The 21490-nt window shown below is 37.9% G+C and overlaps 1 protein-coding gene across 2 annotated transcripts in view; it reads left to right on the top strand.

Moving 5' to 3' along the window:
- The window catches only part of CDK14 (cyclin dependent kinase 14), a 310857-nt gene that overhangs the window by 207203 nt on the left and 82164 nt on the right, over positions 1-21490 (top strand). For both annotated transcript variants that reach the window (XM_058806832.1, XM_058806840.1), the window contains 2 exons: positions 3507-3570; positions 15253-15301. In XM_058806832.1, coding sequence (XP_058662815.1) covers positions 3507-3570; positions 15253-15301 — 113 coding nt within the window. The remainder of the gene's footprint in view (positions 1-3506; positions 3571-15252; positions 15302-21490) is intronic.

Here is a 21490-nt window from a genome sequence, read left to right on the forward strand (position 1 = left end):
AAAAGATCCCAGAATGTTATCTGTGGTGTGGAACAGCAGAACCCCAGTAGATTTTGGAGTCTTCTTTGCAGAAACCATAATCACCATGGAAAACATTAAATCCATTCCAAATATGAGAATTTTCGATTAGTCTTGTGCTAGTAATTAAATTTAAAGAAAATAGGCTATTGAACCATGCAAGCTGAATGCTTACTTTACTGAGAAGCAAATTGTCAGTAGAGAAAGCAAATAAGTTAGTCTTATTTTTCAAGCAGTTCTGAATGCTAAATAAAAGTTTATTTCCAGTATTAAGTTGGAGCTTGATTGCTGTGACAGCAGGGGTGATTTTTATGGTTTTGGAAGATGAAACAGAAAGAAAAAGATAAATATAGAGTTAAAATATAGAGGAGGCAGAACTCCTGGTGTCATGATTAGGATGAGAAGTGGTGGACCATGAAAGCTGGGGCTAGGAGGTCACCTGTGAAAGAACAGCTCCCGGTGTTCAGCTGCTGTCTGGGTCTGGGTAATCAGTCTTCACTGCTAAGTGACAGAGTATTCCACTAAAAGCAGAAGACTAGTGGGTTCTGCCTTTCCTTTTCCATGTTGGTGCCTTAATTCTCTCTTGTAAGCTGCAAAACAAGGCAGATTCTTCTCTACTGTGGTGTTAAGTGTGAACCCCACTTTGCTTTGTTTACAGCAGATGTCAAAACTCGTTGCTTTGGATTGCTTAATCCCACTCATCAAAATGGGATTGGTTGCTGCTCAGGAGAATCACTTACAAAGGGATGCTTACAAATCTCTTTATGTAGAATTACCTGTGGGCAGGGACTGTCTCATCTTATCCAAAAGCACAGTTCTTTCTTTCACTGCTGCCCTCTCCTCCTTGTTTGTTGGTTGTCACATATTGTGAATTTTTGTGTTACATGTGCTAAAAAATTGTGTGGGAGGATGATCTTTATAGTGTTTGTACCATCCATTAAAATAAGGTGTTTGGATCCTTTCCTGAACTACCAAGTGTCTCTACCTCAAAAATGGTTGGCATTGAGATGCTAGAAAACTCTCAGTTGTTTTCAGCCTGACTGCTGCCCTTGAGAGAAGGTATAAATATTGCAGGTGCTTTGACTACTCCAATGCACAGAACTTGCTCATAGCTGGTTCCTAGATACTGTGGTGGCAGATGTGCTAAAATATTAGTGAAGAAATGGATTGGAAAACTAGTGAAACAAGAAACACAATCAAGAATGATTCCTTTAAACAGTGAGAGTTACAGATTTTGTTAGCTGGTTTTAATTTTTATCTGTGCAGTCTCATAGCTGCCTCTGTCTCATCTAAATTAAGAGGCGAATAAGAACACACTTTTAGAGGAATGTGGATAATGTTTTTAATATCCAGAACAAATATATTCATAACAAATACATCTTATTTAATAAGAGAATATTCCTTTGATTCACTAAGAGGGGTTGCAAAGTTGAGAACCTTATTTCTTAATTTAAATTGATGCAAGAATCTCTGTTTTTGATCCACGGGCTCCCTCTCCTGGTCTGGAGGTGCTTGGCACCAGGAGCTTGATTAATACAGAAGGTAAGTGGAAGTTATTTGTAAATTGATTTTGTGACACAGTGTCGAGGATGTCTCCAAACTTCCTCAATGTTTAATGAGAGCATTGTGCTCTCGCTAACAGCAATAATGAGATGAACACGGGTGTTGTGGTGAATCAGGGCTGCAGGGCCAAGTTTATCTTATTCAAGTGGCAATTAAGACATATCACAAGGACTGAAAGCAATGTGCTACAAACAATATTTACAAATAAAATCGGTGAATTTGCATACCTAAATAGCTGTGTGAATGTATACTCTATAGCTGCACTGATACTGTCACCTTTGTCACCTTAGTTCTCTGCTTTCACCTTCTACTGATCATACCACATCCAGGTTGGACTGTTTGCCTATTGTATATGATTGTAGAGAAAAATATATTTAGATTAATATTCTTAGATTAGGAACATGACTATTTTAAACTGCTCAACAAATTTGAGACCTTAGACTCATAAAGCAAAGCTCATAAGTAAAAATTATATCTATTTTAGAGTTCATTTACTTTTGTCTCAAGTTTTTAAGTTCATTTCTAAATTTAATTTCATAAATTTCTGGGACAGTTTAAGAAAAACTTTTTGTGTTTTACCTTGCCATTCCTGCTTCTAAGAATTTTTTTCAGCTTGAATTTATCAATGTGAAGAAATGTTTACATACCTTAAGGAATGAAACAGGTGTTCTAGAGTGGTGTACTTCCTCTAATGCTCCTAAGTCATGTGTATATTGCAGCAAACAAAATTTTAAAATATCTCTTCAGTTCCAAATGATTTGGAGTAGATGTTGTTTTTTCACATTTTTTGTACCAAAGATTTTCATGCTAACTTTGGGCTTGCTTTATATAATGTAAGTGACCACAGAATGTCACAAGGACTCAAGATATGCATGTCCAAAAGATTTATTCAGATGACCTGCAGTGCAGATAGGGGCAGAGCTGGGAGGGGCTTTTGTACATTGATAATGCAAAACAAGCACCAGACTAATGTGAATTACTTTCACTCAGAATATCAACCTTTTATTCCAGGGCCTGAGCTTTTAATAGATATTCAAAAGAATCTAACATTTTCATTCATGTTAAAAATTGAGTGCAAGTTTTTGAAAAGAAAGATCCTACTAGTGAAATATTAAATTCCACAGTTTGTTCAGAAATGTGTTTCTAGAGCTGGTAATTTAAGTGTTTCTCCTGGCTTTACTTTAAGCAAGTCTTGACAGTTACTTGCCATGAAGAAAACCAGGTTTGGGAGAACTACTTAGAGCAGTTCTCTCCCTTTGATTGCTGCTTGTGTCAAGGGCATGGAGAGTGAACCTCTCACATGAACAGAGAATATGAGATGCATGTGAGAAGTGTAAATACTTTGATGCTGTAAGTTGGTGTGACTTACATTACAAGAAGGAGGAGAGTTGAAGTAAATAGAGACAAAGCATAATGCACGAGTCAAAGTCTATCTCCTAAGAATTTACTATTTTTATGTGTACTGCAGCCATGTTAAAATAAAAGCACTTTGCTATGCATTCTTGTTCATGCCACACTCTTGATAATCCTCTTTACCATCTGTGTAAATCTTCTATCCTAGCATCTATTTATATCTGTTTGTCTTATCTAAATTTCTGAGGATTGAAATTATTTCTGAGCTAAGTTATCTAGCCTCTGTAACCAATACTCTCAGATAGCTTGATCCTTGTCAATGAAAAGTAGCTTTAACATCTATTGGTTAAAGAGGCAGTGTGACAGGAACATTGCACTCCCATTCTGCTTTATAGACTCCACTGGTACCTTGGAAATGCTGTAAGCATTTAACCTTTTGTACTTTCTTCCTCTTCATCCCCCAGTGAAGAAGCCTATTTGAAGTTTGGATTGTGCTTTCTACAGTGCTATGACTTAAGTCTTTTCCATTAAATCAACATTTTTTAAATTAATTTTTTTTTTTTTGTGTACAGGTACTTGGAACACCCAACGAAGATACGTGGCCTGGAGTCCATTCTTTACCCCATTTCAAACCAGGTAGGTTGAAGCACCAAGTTCCTCCAAATTCCCTCTCTGGAAGTACACAACAGAGATAATTACATCCCTGACGACAAGAGACCAAAATGACCTGGTGTGCAGTGTGTGAACCATGATGATCTTCTTCCAGTTGTTTACTTTTATTGTGCTCAGGGTGGAAGATTTTCTTTTGTTTAATTTCTTCCCATTCTGTTTTGTTTTCTTCTGTTTGTTGCAGCATGATCCCTGACCTGCTTGCATTCCTCAACCACTGAGAACTGTACCTTTCAGGCTGCTAGTGTGCTGATTCTCTATTAGGATTACTTTTCCAGCAGAGCACACCAAACTTTGACAAATATTAAAGGAAACTAAAGAGTAAAGAAAAGAAATTGTGAAAGCTGAAGTTATTACTAGATCATCTATTAGTATCTTTCTGCAAAGATACTAATTTTAATTTTTTAATATTTGTTGTATTTGCAGTTGTCATACTATACAACCATCCTTGAAAAACTGTTTCACCATCTGATACCTTTTTGTGAGGGGGAGCACTTTTTCTCCTAGAGAGCAGGAAGATGTGGGCAGCTTCATTATGCCATGCTATGTATGCATGTTTATGTTTGCAATATATATTGTATGTATGTAGTATGTATGTAATATATATATATAGTCTAGTGAACTTCTGAGTGGGACTCTTAGATGGTTTTTTAAACATGGCAAAGCAGTAGAATGAGTAGGCAGGAGATGAGGCAGAGGAATTGTAAAGGACAAATAGATCTAGATAGCTCCCAAAATAAGAGAGAGAAAAACAAATTTATTGTAGGGTTTACTCTGATAGCCTTGAAAAATAGGAATGCAGACAGCTCTCTTGCACATTGCTTTTTAGTCTCTGTCCTACTGCTGCCTTACTGCTGTATAGTGAAATCACACTCTAGTGCTCTCTAGTGAATTAGTAGAAACTTTAACAGTCATTCACTGAAATACTAAAAATACTGCAGTGTTCTCCCCTTAAACTCTGTGTCATTAAGTTTACAAGGTTTTGTGTTTCTCATTCTTGGTACTGATTAAATGATATAGAATCCTTACAGAAATGTAGTGGTGTGTAAAAACAGCCCGAAAACATTGGTTTTAGCAAGAATAGTAAAGAGAAGGAAAAGGCCTGAAGGTGTCAGTGACTGCTCTTTGGGTTGGTTTGTTTTTCTTTTTCTGTGAGGTACAGGAAAGTTTTGAACAGTAGATGGCAGCCAAGAAATGTCCTGGTTTCGTTTTTCGGTTTGGCTTCCAAGTGTGTCGGGGGATGTGGGTTTATTACCACAGAAGAACATCAGGAAATAAATCCACTGTAGGCACATCATTAAATCTAATTTTTATACAGGCATTGTGTTAGAATTGCTCTTTTTCTCCATCCCAGACTATGGATTTTTTCAGCTATGAATACATAATTTTTATACAAATGCAGAATGGGGACAGCAAGAAAGTGCCTCCAAGACAGAAAATGGTCACTCAGTATTTTCACCATTTCTGCATGGTGTGGCCTTTGTTTTCTGAGATCCTTTCCACATCTGTGAAGTATGTAGATTTGTAAGGCAGAGTAATTTCTATTCTTGCTGGCAATAATTTAAACTTTTTAGGGCCTGTTAATATAAAGCACTGAGCTCCGTAATTCTCTTACACTGTGGTGGTCTGGGAGCACTCAAAAAATAAAATCCCTGCTCTGTACACATAATGTGTTGTGCATCCTCTATCCTTGATGACCTTGCTAAAAGGATTTTTTGTTTGCCTTATGATTCCTTATTTGCTGTTTTTAGAAATTACAGCAATAGGAAGCATCATCTAACTGGACAACCAAAACTGGCTTGCATACCCCAAAACTGATTTATGCTGGTAAATGTGGAATTGTTAGAGCAGCAAAACACATCCCTCTGGGATCATTCTGGGGCACCAGCACCTAAGGTATGCTCTGCAAAAAATGCTCTGACCTATGAGCTGGGCTGGAATAAACATGATTTGCTCTGGCCTTTAGGGTTGTTGGAGATGTTTGGTCATGGACACCAGGTTCTCTGTCCTTCTTTAAAATGTGCTTTCCTTCATGCTGTTCTGTGCACAAAAGCTTTCTGGCTATGGTAAGGCTGCTGCATCGTCTTCTACAGGTGCTCAAACACCCATGCTCCTCTCCCTGATGGTCTGAAATTGCTCTTACACTCCAGCTTTCCTGACTGACTTCTTAGGAGCAAAAATGAAAGTTGAAGCTTTAATCATACATTTAACAGTTGGACTCAGTGGTCCATGTGGGTTCCTTCCAGCTCAGAATATTATGTGATTCTTTGGAGATGACTTAATCTGTTCCTTTTCCTAGCAAAAGAGTGAAGTATCCTGAAATGTCTTGCCAAATCTGAACCAATTCCATTATTCTTGAAGATTTGTGAAATTACTGTATTTAAATATATGAGATATGGGGTTAAGTAACTCCTGTGCTTTGCATGTGTTAGTAAGTTTTAAAACTGATAGCTGCTAACAGTAATTGTGATAAATTGAGAAGTGCAGAGAGCATTGGTAAGGATGGCAACATTCACTCAGGCAAGGCTTTAATTCTATAAACTTGAGCATAAAACAAAAGCATTTGAACAGAAAGTATCAGTGATAAATGATTATTATAGTTTTTAAAATGTTGAGCACATTAAATGCCTGTGGATTTGGGAGAACTATTGAGAGTCGACACAGAATTTCATTGCATTTCTTGTTTGCATACAGATTTCAATAACTAATTTTCACACTGTGCTTTGATAAGGCACAGTCTTGTGCTGCAGAGAGCTAATCACAGCTTACTCGGAGAAACATGTCTGAGAAACTTGCTATTAGTCTCTACTACAGTGGCCAAGGGTCTTGATTATTGTGGAAAGCATCCAGTGCTTTAAAAACTATGATCTCTGATATCTTAATATGTGGGAACATTTCTAAGCCTGAATAATAAATATGTTCCTAAGGCTAGTTATGGATGGCTCTAGGTCATTTAAACCCCTGACCTAGGTGATTTTAACAGCTTATAATCGTGAAAATAAAATGGTTGTAGTTTTGTTTGCCATTTAAAAAGTCAGAAAACAACTTGTATTTTATCTGCCTGCGTTGAGATTTCTTACTGTCTTACAAATGCTCCAAGTAATATATAAGACACTTAAAGCTAAAAAATACTTCAGGACTATTGCAGTAACTTTGGGTTACCTCTGTGATTCCCTTTGAAGCTGTTATGGATGCCATAATCTTGAGAGGGTCCTTCTGTACAAGGAATCATCATTTCATTGGTCTCATCACCAAAGAATCCCAGACATTCTGGATGGCTGTGACAGTAATTATCTGCCCTCAAACAAGAAAACAGTTTGAGGGAATTATGAAAGAGTGCTAGTTGCTGGTTCAATAAAATCTTGATGTTTCAACAAAATCTTGATGTTTCCTCCACACAACCATTGTCTCTGTCCAACAACCCTGTTTCAGGCTGTTGGACAGAGACAATGATGAACATGTCTAGATTTGGAGAACATGTTTTCACTATTCACTCTTTTGTTGCAATACTTTAGGAAATATGTAGATTTGCGGAGCTGAAACAGATTCAAACACCAATCATATCCTGTATCTCCAGTAATTCATTAAAGTAGACAAGACATTAACCATGGCTTATCTATATGAGTAGTGAAGCAGTATTCCCAAACAAGCTGCTTCCTTGCCAGTCTTGTGTCCAAGTCTTCCTGATTTTTTGAGCATTATGTTCTTCATGTTATTAAATCTCCCTTTTTTTTTTAGTCTGGAGTCCTATCAACTTTTCCTCTCCAGCCATTTCTCCTGCATTGAGTCTTGTCCAAATAAATGAGCAGGATAAGCCTTTGGATAAATATCTACACTTAAGTCAAGTTTTCACTTTTCTGACATTCTCAGTGAGTGTTTGGGACTGATGCTGTGTAACCCCCATCCTGGGAAGTTAAGTAGAATTTATCAGGAGGAACTTTCAGTGAGTAAAATGGGAGAAGGTCAGATATGGTCTCAATAGAAGATAAATGAAGTGTCCATGGCGAAGAAGAGATGGTAATGGTCAAGGAGAGGAAGGAACTTGTTAGGAAGGGGGAAAAAACATGAGAATGCTTTGTAATGTTCACTGTGCATCAGTTTCTTCACAATACTGTTTCTAGGTGAAAGAAAGTTAAATATTTATTCTTGGCCTGATGGTGTAGGAGCCTGAACCTCACAAGTGATATTTGTGAGCCTGAACCTCACAAATATTCCACAAGTGATCAGATACAATGGAGGGTAATACACCTGAAAAGGTGCCTTTATGAGACAATGGAAACATCTGCTGAGCACTGATTTTTAAAAGAGAATCCTTAAAGCCAGGATGAAAAGAGGTAAGAGAGAGTCTCTCCTTAAAGAGAAAGCAGAACACAAAAAGTGAGAAAAAAAGCATTCATAGGAAATTGTACATAACATGGATTTTGACTGATGGGTACTTCGTGGATTTATTAAAAACTCACAAATCTATGATAGACAAAAGCACTGCAGAGCTGGTGTTCTAACTCAAGATCTCTACTTCCCAGGTGATCAATAAATATAGATTTGGTTTAGAAATATGATCTGCCTACATGCATCTTAACAGCTGATTGACAGCCAGATATTTTCCAAAAGATTAAGTCTTCATTTAGAGTAGGGCTGGACTGAAAGACTGAACTCCTTTGGCACAAACACATGAACATCCTGTACGTGAGAGCATATGGCTTTTCAAACTTCCGTAACAGTTTTTCCTATAGAGTTTCTCCAAAGCCTGTCAACATTTTGTTACCTGCTGAGTCAACATCTTGCTTGTTTACCTCTGCATTGGTACCAGGGAGTGCTCCCAGGCAATGTGGGAGCCTCTGCTGTGAGAGTGTCAGAGCAGCCTCAGGATTGCCTTTACCTCATGACAATTAGCACTTGCAAATAATTAATTCCTGGGCATTAGGCAGCTTCCTTAGGGTTAGGAAGTTGGTGTGGGCCAGGGGCTGTTCCCTGTTCCCATCTCCTGTGTTGGAGGATGGAAGAGGGAGGTGCTGCAGCAGTGCTACAGGACAGGGATGGTGTCTCAGCCAAACAGTCTCAAACTCATTTAAATTTCTGGTGTAGATGTAGTCTTCAAGGGTTTGAGTACTTGAAGGAGGGCAATTTGCAAAGGAGAATTAATTTTGAATTCCTCCCCCTCTTTTACCAAAACAAAACTGTATTATTTAGTGTTTCTTCAATCTGTGGTATCCACAACCCAAGGGAAGCAGAGTTGTCAGTGTTTTCACCATTCTTTAAACAAAATTACATTAGGCTGAAAAGTTGAAGTGACTTATTATGTGTGCAGGGGAGGCAAGGTGAGCTCTGCTGAAAGGTGGAACCATTTAATGTAGGACTCCAATGCTTCAGACAATGATGGGTATTAAAATTACATTTTCTACTCATGTTCAGGAGGGAATCTAGAAAACAGCACATATCTTCCTCTTTACACAAACTGTGCTCTTCTAAAGCAAATAGGAGGGAGAAGAGGGGACAGGATGGAGGGGAGGGAGCTGTAATTTTTCTCAAGATGTTTGGCATTCAAAATTCCAAAGTCTAGCTCATGTATTTGGTAAAACTCTGGTTATAATTGAACTTCAGCAAAAACTCCAATTGCTGCAAATATGACAGTGCTTGACAATTTTCTTGTCAATATGGATGCTTGCCTTTATATCTTTAGCTAACATAGTTTGAATAATTTTAGCACTGAATCTCTACTAAAAATGGTACATGTCTTATATATCACAATACAGTGTTAGTCACATTAGAGTTTAAATTAAATATAAAGAAAACTCTTTCAGAGAAAGAATGAATTAGACTTTTCAAAATATTAATTATGGTGATGTTTAAATATTTGCATTTAAGCTAATCACATTTGGCTTTAAATAGAGAAGAACATTAATCAAGGAATGCATATTAGCCATCATGTTTTGATTAGCAACATAAAAAATGCCTTGAAGTCAAACTGCATTTTAAGTTCTTTGGTTTAGACTAGAAGCTGATTATCAATGCTGTTAAAAAGAAGCTAAAAATCAAAATGTAGTCTGCCTCTAATTCGTTCTGTAGCTTTTCTTGTCTATCCTAGGTCCTTTTAAAGCAAACATGGCAAAGGTATAACAGTTCATGTGTTTTTCTGACTGATAAAAGTGGAAAAAACCCTCATCTTGTTTTATGTCACTTAAAATGCAAGTGCTTATTTTTTTCAATTCTCACAGCAGCCCAGTATTGCTGCAGTGGTCTGCTAATAAGCTCACTAGTGAGTTCTGCTGAAACTGGCTTCTGTTTGAACCTGCCCTTGATGCAGGGCTCTCAGATGGAGCCTGTTTATCAGGCAGATAATGATGTTTGCACTGCAAATCCACTGAACATGTGGGTTGTGAACACAAGTGAGTATGCACATATAACAGGGATGCTGTAGGGTGGTTGTCTAAAGGAAGAGAGAAGGAAAAGAGAGAGAAATAGGAGGAGAGAAAAGGAAGAAAGAGGAAGAGAAGAAAGAAAGAGAAAGAAGGAAGGAAAGAAAAAGAAAAGAATGAAAGAAAAAGGGCGGAAGGAAGGAATTCTTTTTCTAAGACCACTTAGTACTGCTGAGTGCAATGGATGATCTTTCTGTCCAGGCTTTTTTTTTTTCCCCCTAGACATTCAAACTGGCCAGAATTTGGAAGCTGTTGTTTTAAAAACACAATTTTTTTGATGCATCAAGTTGGTCAAATTAACAAGCCCAAAAAATTCCCTCCCTCTCTTCCTCAGGTTGCTCATTTCTGCTTCCATTTTGCAGTTGTAACTCCAGCAGCCTCTTGGTGCTAGTTTGTGGGGCACAGTCCCAAAAACTTCCTTGGCAAAGGAGGCATTGAGTGAGCTGTGCTGCAAGGACTGAGGCAAAGAGCAGCTCAGGTCCTTGTGCTGCCAGAAGAAGGTTTGTGCAGCTGCCCCACTCACCAGGTCTGAGCAGGGTGTGTGCAGTGCCCAGCAGAACAGTGACCCTTGCTTCTGAGCTGGTTCTGAGGCTGTGGGAGGCACATGTCAGCCTTGTTCTCTTGGACATCCTGAGAGTAAAAATTATGCTACGTCTTTCCAGTAACAAATAGGAATACTCTGTGTTAGCTCTTATTTATGTAGTCCTATACAGGCATCTCTTTACACTGCATTTAGTTGTGGACATGCCACTTCTAAGAAGCAAATAGTAAACACTCTAGGGTGCTGTGCAATTTAAACTAAACTAAAAATCTCTTCCTTCTTTTGTTTCACATAAGCAAAAATTCACCTTTTCCTAGGTGAAATACAGCACCCTTCTCATCCCTAGGTGAAAAGCCAGCTCTGTAACAGTGAGACATAGCTGGTAGTGAGGATGATAACTGCATCTCTGGGATAAAAATGCAGTGAATCAAATTTTGTTTCCTGAATTTGTTCCCAAAAGATTGGCAAATATTGAAGTGTTTGCATACAGGAAATTAAAATCACAATTTTTACTTTAAATTTCAGTTGTGCTTACTGTGTTGTCCTTCCAGAGTTTTCATTTAAAAGCCCACATTTAATAATAATGTATAAAAATTTGAACTCTCGTATATATATTCCTACAATTTGAAGTGTAAAAATTCAAAATACATCTGAGATCAAATCCTGATCTGTAAACATACATTTTTTAATTTTCATACAGTTTCTTTAATGTCAGCCTGATGAGAGTGAGCAGCTGCCTCAGCACGAGGGTGCACCTTGTGTTCCTGAGAATGGTGTGCACATGCTGGAGGATGGCTGTGTGGGTGGGTGACCATGGGAGTGTCTGCATGAAATTTTCACATGTGCATGTTTGCTTTCCAGTTCTGAGGGAGAGGTATTTTTTGCTACACATAGTTTCCTCCACAAGGTTGGACTGAGATTGTGATTGTCAGCGTTGTCTCTCAGTATGTCAGGCAAAGATTTCTTTTGTGGGGGAGCATTCATGGTAATTCTGCAGAATTCCCAGTCTCATATACAGACTTATATTACTGTTCTTTATGAACATATCAGTCGTAGCTTCTGAAAAAAGAAATATCAAAGCTGTATGCTTGAAAGTATCATAGAATGTAATTTTGTGCAGTTGGTCACAGTCAGGTACGTATAGCTTTAGATTTGGTTTTATTGCATCCATGGAGCAGTAAAGGACTGAAGCATTCAAACAGGTGTGTGAGAGTTGTTCACTCTGAAAAGTGACTCAGAAGCAAACTTGGGGATGTAATTGTGAGACTGAATTCTGGTTCTGTGAAAAATCAGCAAAAGCAAGAGACACTAAGATAAAAATTTTGAAGTTAAGTTACCTCTTTTTTGCTTGGGGTGGCAAGTTTGGTGGTTTTAGGTATATAATTTTGTGGTTTTATAGTTTCATGAAAAACTGCACCATAATGGAGCAGCTCAAGGACAAGATTATTGTAGCTTCTCTGTTCTGGCAACTCTGAAACCAAAATCAGCTGGTTTCACTGCTTTTTTATTCTCTAATGGATGAATTCAGAAGAATACTGTGAGCTGGCACATACATGGAGCTGGACTTAATTAACACAATAGTCCCATCTAATTATCTTGTCCCTGAAAGTTAGTAAGACTGGTTGGAGCCATGACCACAAAATTATGTAGAAAAATGTGAGCTGTTCTTTTATCAATGCGTGGTTCTTTTCTGCATAAAGCATGTGAAGAAAGCAGCCTCTAATCTGCTTGAGTAGAGAGGAAAGGGTTGATACCAATAGTTAGGAGAAGCAGGGTTTGCAGTCACAGCATATTCAATGGAGTTTGAAAGGAAGGACTATGGAATAAACCTTTGCCTCTCCACAGACAGGGTTTTGCCCTCTCCATGTCTTCCCCACCAGAATTCTCTCTTCCTGCCTGATAAATATGTAAGGTACTTACTTTAAAAGGTGTTTGGACTGGAACTGTAGAGAGCAAAGGAAGATCCCTTTGAGAAGTTTGTTTTGCTCATGTGTGTCCCTTATAGCATTTCCATCACTGCTTCCAGTGTATCATTTTTTCAGTAACAATTCATCTGGCATAGCAATAGTTTTCCAGGTTTTTTTGCAGAGCTGGACCAGATCTTTGGGCATAAAAGCCTTAAGGCAATTTGGCCAAGTGGTTAACTCTGGGGCTTTCCTCCCACAGTAAAAATAGCTTAAATTAATTAAAATAAATACCAGATCACTCTGGTCAAGAAAATGTGTTGTGTATGATACTTCTCAAATGTTGTAAGTGGATGCAGCTCTGTTGAAGTCAGTGTTGCTGTGCCAGTTTGAACCAGCTCAGTATCTGACCAAAACATATTGCAGAATGACAGATAAAATCAAAATCTGTTTCTCTCTAGGTCCAGGTTACCTTTTCAGCACTGCTTCAAGTCAGTTCAATTCTCTTTCCACACAGATTTTTCTGCAGCAAAACAGATTAATGTGCAAATTTGCAGTTTATTAGCTGAACTCCCATGTGTATCTCAGACATGTTATTACACAGCACTGTCCAGCTGCATTTTATTTTTCAGTCCCTTGTCATAAATGAATTGACAGTGTTATGGTTGGACAATTTACTTAATACAGAAGGTCTTTATTTTTTCCCCAATTTTTATACGTATCTATTTCCATATATTTATTTAATTCCTATTTGCAAACTAAAATTGAAGGGTTATAGTCCTGTAGCTTCCAGTTTCCAGTACACTTGTCACACATATCTAAAACGGAGTGATTTCATTTCTTTAACTGCATCAGTATGGTTAAAGCAACAAATCCTGTAAATGTGGTCTGCAGACACAGTTTTCAGGTCTGCTGATTATCAGTAACTTCCAGTAGTGAATTCAATAAGATCTGAAGCAACTGCATTTGTTTTTTTACTTAAAGGGGCAAAAAACCTAAAAAATAGGTATAACAAAGAAAATCAAGGCATCCACATTGATGCTAGGAATTTGCTTCTGCCTTGGTTTTGGCATCTTTAGAACTGACTGTATATGAAGTGTACATGACAACTTTAGAAATGATACAAGCAAGTATACAAATACAGGAATTTGAACACAACTCCTTTGAAGTTACATTTACAGCTGTTTTTCACAGCAAGACGCATGCATACCTGTGTGTATATATATATATAAAATACTATTGCAGCTGTACAGTGGGTCTGTTAAGTGTCAGGCCCATGGGTGGAGAGGAAGCAAATTTTTTTTTCCTTAGATTCTATGGAGTATTTTGTGAGTTTAGAACTTCTACACAGCAACTAATGCAATCACATTAGGGTAGTTGGCCAGGGTGAGTACCAGTCTACATGGCAGGATTTCTGTGCCACTGGTCTCCATGGAAAATGTTGCTCTGTTCTCCAGTAGAAGTTTGATGGGGTCTCTGGTGTCGAGATGACCCCGAGGTGTTAGCAAGTCTTTTTCCCAGCCCTGAGATTGAAGAAGACAACAGAATTCCTTGGCTCTCATTCTCAAGGCTGTTTATTTGCTCTTCTCTAATACATTGTCTTTCTCCGACCTGCTGAGATCTGTCCAGCGTGTCGGTTCGTGCCGCACTGACTGCCTTGGGGTGGTGTTAGCTTTTTATACTAAAAACTGTGTGTACATTATTTGCAATAATTTTCCAGTACCTATCACCTATGTTAGACAGTTTATCTCTAAACCAATCCAAAAGTGCCAACATCACAGCAGAAGATGGAGGACAACAAGAAGAAAGAGAAAGACAGAACATGCCCAAATGCCTCTATCTTGCCTCCTGAACCTCCATTCTAAAACCCCCAAAATTCTATTTTTTCACCCTGTGATAAATTCACTAACATTCTACTCAAACTCCTGTGGCTTGGGCATCTTCACACAAAGTTGGTAGTTTTTTCCAAGGGCTAAAATCAAAGGCACAGGTGTCTTTGACTCTGTGCCGAGGTCTCCAAGCCCTCTGTCAGGGTTCTGAGTCCTCCAGGGCAGTCAGAGGAATTTCCTGGGTTCTGACAGAACTCATCTTTTGCTGCCTGAGGGGCACTTAACTCCTGTTGAAGAGGCTAATGAAGGACAGACCCTTCATTTCTGCACCAGCTTACAGAGCATCTTCCTTTTTCAGCTAGAGTCCCACTGCAGATCAAGCATCTTCTTAGATATGAGAGGAAAAATCCTTCTAGCTGAACTGAAGAACTTAATGTTGGAGTAAATAAACTGTCATTGTTACTTCCGCTCATTATTTATATGTGTTCTTTAGAAAATGGACTCTTATGTGTCCACCACATTCTGTGTGCCCCTGTGTGTCACAGAGACCCACACTTACTCTTACTCATCCTGAGAAGCATAAAAATATGACAGTGAGGCTTCTTTGTCATGAAAAGAAAAAACTAGATTTCAGGCTTCTATTTTCCCATAGCATAATTGTGAAACTTTCCATTTCTGGTGATGCCACAGTAAATGAGCTTTAGGTTGTGCTGGTTTGGTTTGATTTGGTTTAACAAGTTGGGGGCTTTTTTGGTTTTGGTGTTTTGTTTTGGCATATTTTTTTTTCCTCTGTTTGTATGGCAATTGTTCATAGGTTAGTTTTCTTTCCTTGTCTTAGGACTTGAGCTGCAGAAGATGCATAGAAATTATGAAATTATGAAAATTGACAGTAAATAAATATTTTTTAAATATAAACCCTGGGTTTAGTGAATAATTGAATATACCCCTTTTTCTTACAGAACGGTTTACACAGTACGGCCCTAAAAACCTTAGACAAGCATGGAATAAGTAAGTATTTTTTTTAATTGCACTTTTGACTCTTCAATGGTATATTGAAGTTATCATATCTAACTCAGAAGGGCTCTATTCTTTTCAAATAATCCATATTTGAATTGCCAGTTTCTTGTAAATAGGAAGGAACTGCATAGGATAATATTTTCTTCTTGGGGCTGTTGGCAAGTGTATTGAGCTCATGGAGAAATATTGTGTTATTGCTTTGGGCCATCAGTTTTGAATCTTGTTTTCTCTGTTCATCTATAAAATCAGGAAACTTTTAAATAATGTGTTTCTAATCCACTTTTGAGTGTTGTTCCCACATGATCATTCCCTGTTGCCAGGTGCATCTGGCTATTGCTGTGACCATACTGTTGTAATCTTAATTATGAATGGAAAAACCTACTGTAAATTCACCACACTTTCTTTTATTTCCCCTTTCAATTTTTCCTTAATTTGCTCACATTTCCATCATATGGACGTTGGTATAAAGATATCATGCTCAAAGTCCAGAAAGTTGCCTCATGAGCGTTCAGATTGAATAACACACTAGCAGCATTATTCTAAATAATCATCTGTGTGAAGTTTGCTAAAAGATTTCTCAGCACATGTAGAATCTTTGTAGACAGGATATTTGGACTGCACTCTCTTGAGCAATTAATAGCTTTTATAGTTTGAAGAAAGCATACAGAGTTTGAATTGGATGATTTCAGCTATGTCAGCAACTCGTCTTGCCAGAAAACCTGTTTGAATTTTTCTCCACTCTGTTTTGACCAGAAGTTTTGAGCAAGGCTGAGCCTTTGCTGTACCACCATTTCTCTTTTCTTTCTGGTACTAATTCAAAATTTTATTTTTGCTACTACCTGGCTGTCTTGTTGGAAATTTACCAGAGAGTTCAAGAGATTAATCAGGAGGAGACTGTAACATCTCCAAGTTCACCACTGAAACTGAAGGTACAAAATGTTTTGGTGAAGAAGCTTCCTTATTGTAAAGGAAAAAAAAAGTTATTAATAGAGTAGAAATCAAATTTCTTTATCAATATTCTTATTTATTAGCAATGAAATGTGTCTACAACTGCATAATCCATACTGTGGTCACTTTTCCAAAATGTGATTAAGTTTATATTCACTTTGCCATTCTATTAATTTTTTCTCTTTCTGCTCCTTCCCAAACCCATTTGTTCCAGGGTTTTCATTTTAAAAACCAACCAACAAACAAATAGAACAAAATCACAACAAACAAACAAAAACCCACAAAAAAACCCCCACCCCACCTTTTGAAATTGTGGTTGACAATTGAAGGAGGAAGAATCTCTTAATATAGCAGGATTGTTGTTATAAAACTTTTGTTATTAGTTGTTGAATGTAATACCATCAATGTTTGTCCTTTGAGTCAAAACCTGTACTTGTGTGCTGCCAGGCATCTTCCATGGCCCTGTGCTCACGTTGCAGAACTCCTGGGTCCTCCTTGGTTAGCAGGAACTTCCCAGTTCCTGCAATGAGAAATAAAACTGGCACTGAAACCAACTCAGGCCTCCACAAAGGCATTAAGGGTCACTAGCCTGCATTGATTGACTTTCAGTATTCTATAGAAAAGTTCCTGGCTTATCCAGTTCAATCTAGGACCCTAATTTGGTGGCTTTCATGGATGAGGCCATCTCCTGTTTACTGCAGAGGGAACAACAGAAAGATTAACTCATATTTAGCTTTTGTAAATATCTCAGATAATTTTGCCAGTTGTGATCCTTGCAGACATCTTAAAATGTTTGACTGTACCTCAATCTTACTGCTTGGAATACAATTCAATTTCCTGAAAGTCACAGCTTTCCTTTTAAAAATTAAATCACTATAATGGCCTGTATCCCATCCTTTTACAATCGCAAAAATTGCAAGTTGATTTTTTCTTTAAAAGTAGTTAGTGAAATTCAAAAGCTTGGAAGAAGCAATTATATTACAACATAGGCAATTAGATCTGGATTGGGAAAGAAGGACAAGGAAACTAATATTGATTTCAATGTGTTTGCTTGGAGGCATATATTTGCCTAAGTAATGTGAATAGATACTGGCATGCCATTCCATCCATCCTGCAGGCCTGGACTGAAGTCTTTTTTCTGTATTTTAACAGCAGTTAGACTATCAAAATACAGCAGTTATGTATTAATAAGTACAATAATTGGTTTGAATTTGAAAAGTTGCTGTCTTATATTTCCTTCAAGACTACTGCATGAAATTTCTCTATTCAAAAATACCACAAAAAAGAACAAAACCCAGTTTGCTTGAAACAGCTTCAGTCTCTAAGATTTCATAATTGACACAAGTTCTGATCACATCACAGGCTGATTCAAATAAGACCAGAGCTTTTTAAATTCTATGAAACCTCTTCAAAAATATTTATACATTTTCAATGCTCTATACATAAAGGATTTGCAATTTTTCAGCTTAAATGAAGGGATTGAAAGCAATGACAATACATACAGTTCAGTGCTTCATATGGGTATTTCTACTATCATAGGAAATATTCAATGCCTCAAAATTATGTATCATTTACATTTGAAATGTGAAGGGCTTTCTCTTTTTCCAGTGTAAATCTTTATCTGTGTGCTGTATTAGAGGGCTGCTTGCTTGCACAGCTGTAGTTAAGGATGTATAAACATTTCTATTAGAGACATCAAATTCCCAGGGGTTTGTAATCCAACTGTAAAACTTAACACAGGGATACACTGATTCATTCCAGAAATTTTCTTTCTTTCTTATCACGTTTCAAAAAGCAGCAGTCTCCAGTCTTAAGTTAAAAAACCTTTTCAACTTCCTGATTTAATTTGTGGAAGATTTTTGGTGACACAAAATATGTCACGTACTTACTTATATTAAAGGCAATGAACATGAGACCTAAAATGGGGATAAAAGCATACAGACTTTTGTTTTTAAATATGCATTGGTTTTGGTACAGATTTCCTCTCAACATTGCAGTAGCTTTGAAAGATACACCTCAAAGAGCAGTGTTTATGGTCTTGTAAGGATTTACATGTATGATTAAACTTCTACTGATGCAAACTCCCACTGCTGCATTTTATAGGGGAGGAACTGCAATGCAAAAAAAATTAAAGAATTTTCACATAGAAACTGTACAGCAGTGACATTGAACTTCATGCTCCTGGATTGGAAGAGAACAGCTTTAACTTTCTAAACACAATGAAGTTTCACTATCTCCTGTTCCATCTTGCAGGCACAGGCTGATCCTTGTTCTTGTTTAAAAATATGGTTTGAGGTCATGGCACGTAAGGGTGGGAATATGGGTTTAGAAGCCTTCAAAGAGGCTTTTACCTCAAAATGTACATTTTAATTCAATTTATGTAAGGGGAGTTTAGTAGGAGGAAGAATAACACTCTTCCAGTATCTGTAAAACCAGCTTCATGTCTGTAAGGCCAAAGGAAGAGAGGCAAAAACCTCCAACCCCAAACCTTCCCAAAAGTAACACACAGTAGTTTGAGGGCAAAATAATTGCACCTGACCAACATCAGCTTCCACAAGATGATTTTAAAGGCAGAGCAGGATGATGGAAAGATATTGGATACAAGTCAATTGTGGTTTAATTCCTGGTTTAACTGGAAATTATTCAAAAGCCCGGAATTTAACAGCAATGACAAAGTGAAACCTAGCAGGATCATTATATGTTAGATCCCTTAAATTCTTAAAATAGAATTGGTTAATATTAGAGGCTACTTTGGGAAGTGTTTGAGACAAATAAAATAACTTTTACTTACAGTAAAATAACTTTTACTTACAGTAAATTACTTACAGTAAAATAACTTTTACTTACAGTAAATTAAGTTCTTTGGAGGCTTTAGCACTGACTTTCTTTACTGGTTGTCAAACTACTTAAAGAATGTAGAGAATTTATTAGATAAGCATTACCACAAAATGTATAAATTCCATCTTATAAAGTTAAGAAACAAAATTTGCATTGATGTTTGCTTCTATCTAGTACGAAGCTTCACCTCTATAGCATGACATAACATACTGTGGAATGTAATTATAAAATACTGGCCTAAAGAGAACTAAGATGTGGTAAACTGATCTTCCTATAGACCTCACAATTATATTTCCACTTTTTTTCCTGAACTTTTCTGTTCAATTATCTCTACACAATAAAAACCAAGAACAGCTCTGCCTCCAGAATGCAATGCAACCTCCTTCAATTTGCAAAAGCTTCTCCACAATAATAAACCCTTACAGAAGAATAACAAAAGAGAACTAATTATCCTTGTGTATATTTGGTAGGATATGAAAAGCTTTTTCAGATCCTTCTGCCATAATGGGCTGTATTGTGAGAAATTAGGTTGGAAAGAAAAGGTGCAGTTGAAAACAAATTCTGCTCTGCATAAATAGGACTAGTACTTTGTAATTCCCCAACATGGGTTATTTATTATATAAATAACACTTTATTCTCACAACCAGTCCCACTGCTGAGGAGTCCTTCCTTTAACAAGATGGCCTCTGTACTTGAGGCCTCCCTTTCTGAGGCCAGGGTGTTTAAAAGTTGCATTCCATGATGGACTGCCCTATTTTGGGAATGTTATTCAGTGAAAACTTCCTGAAGAAAGCAAAGGGAGTGAATAGAGACAAGCCCATGTAGCTTGAGTCTGTGTCTTGTTTCAAGCATTGCTTCAAGAAATTGGTTAAAGCTGAGACTTGGGAAGCATTTTTGGCTTGGGATTCTGTTGTTTGGGTTTTTAAGAAAATCTTTGCCTTAGCTGAGTTTTGATTAAAGAAAGAGTGCTCTCCTAATTGTCACTTTTATCTCTTTGCCTCCTGTCCCTTCACCCGCTCATTGTAACATAGCCCGTAGTACCACTGAAGGAATACTCAAGCTCTCCAGCACAATAGAAACAAAAAGCTTTAGTGTTGTGGTTGTGGAAACCTTTCTGAAGGATAAACCCAAGAAGCAGTAAGGATGTCAGGCAGTACCGAGAGAGGTGTGCTCGTGTCCTGGGGCCAGGAGGAGCTACGGATCACGCTGGGGCAGCAGGGGTGGGTACTGGAGAAAAGATGAAAATATTTTTTGAAGTATTTTTAAAAAGGCGTATAAACCTGCCTCTGCCTCCTGAAGGTCTGCAGCGATGCTGTTGCGCTGGAAACAAAAAGCATTTTGTATTTTCGGGTTTTTTTTCTCTATTTCCCATGAAACAGGCGGTTGCCCGAGGGGGTGTGGGGAGTCATGTCGCGACATGCCCCGCGATAGAGGCGCGGCCCCCCGCCCCTCCTCCCGCCGCTGCAGTGCCGCTGTCCGCCAGGGGGCGCCCGCAGCCCAGCAGCGTCGCCTGTTGTTTATTTCTCTGCTTAGCGGGGTTTATTGATTAATTCATTATCATTTAAACGGTAAAATTAATTTTTATAAATTATAAATTAATTTCGGGGTGGTGGAGGCTGCTTGTTTTTACATCAGCGCCTCTTCCTGCGCCCATCAGCGCTGTTTTGTGTGCGCGGAGCTCCGCGCTGTGCTGAGCCCCCCGCGCCGCGGGGATTGTCAACTCGCGGTGCGGAATTACGGGATGCTGATTGAAGCCAAGGCTGAGAAACATCTCCGCGGTTCCTCCACTTATCCTTTCGCCAAGCTGAAAAATCCTTCCTGATTTATATTCCAATCTTTTTTCAAATTGGAGCAACCGTAAAGTGCTATAATGTTATACCTTTTCAAACCTAGGGGGAAGACTATTCCTAACAGACCTCATTGATACCATGTTTATCCTGACAGTCAATTTATTCTTGCTTTATTCTAAATTCCCCCTCTTTTGTGTTGCTAAGCTTTAGGTTTTGTGTTACATCCTCTTGTCCCAGTTAAAAATACTAATAAACCTCCTAAACTGGACCACAAAAGATTTTGTCATTTTTGTTTCACAGCACTAATAACTCAATGCTGCTGCTTTACTAAAATTACATTGTTACTGCTCTGTACCCTTTCCCATCCATGATAGCAGTGGAAATACAGCCCCAATGTACATCGATGTTCCTTGTGTTCTGCAACATTTAATCCAGTATCTGGCATTGGACTAGAGTTTGTTTGCATTGTTAATTCTGGACCTATCTATATTTGGGGTTATTTTTCTGTGGAAATAATTGTTTGTAGTGTTCTATGCTCTGTCTTATTTTTAGATTTTCTGCCCACATGTCTCAATACTGTTAGTTTCTTTGTACTAATGTCTTT

This window comes from Ammospiza caudacuta, chromosome 1 (genome assembly GCF_027887145.1).
Source record: "Ammospiza caudacuta isolate bAmmCau1 chromosome 1, bAmmCau1.pri, whole genome shotgun sequence".
In the NCBI taxonomy this organism is placed as follows: Eukaryota; Metazoa; Chordata; class Aves; order Passeriformes; family Passerellidae; genus Ammospiza; species Ammospiza caudacuta.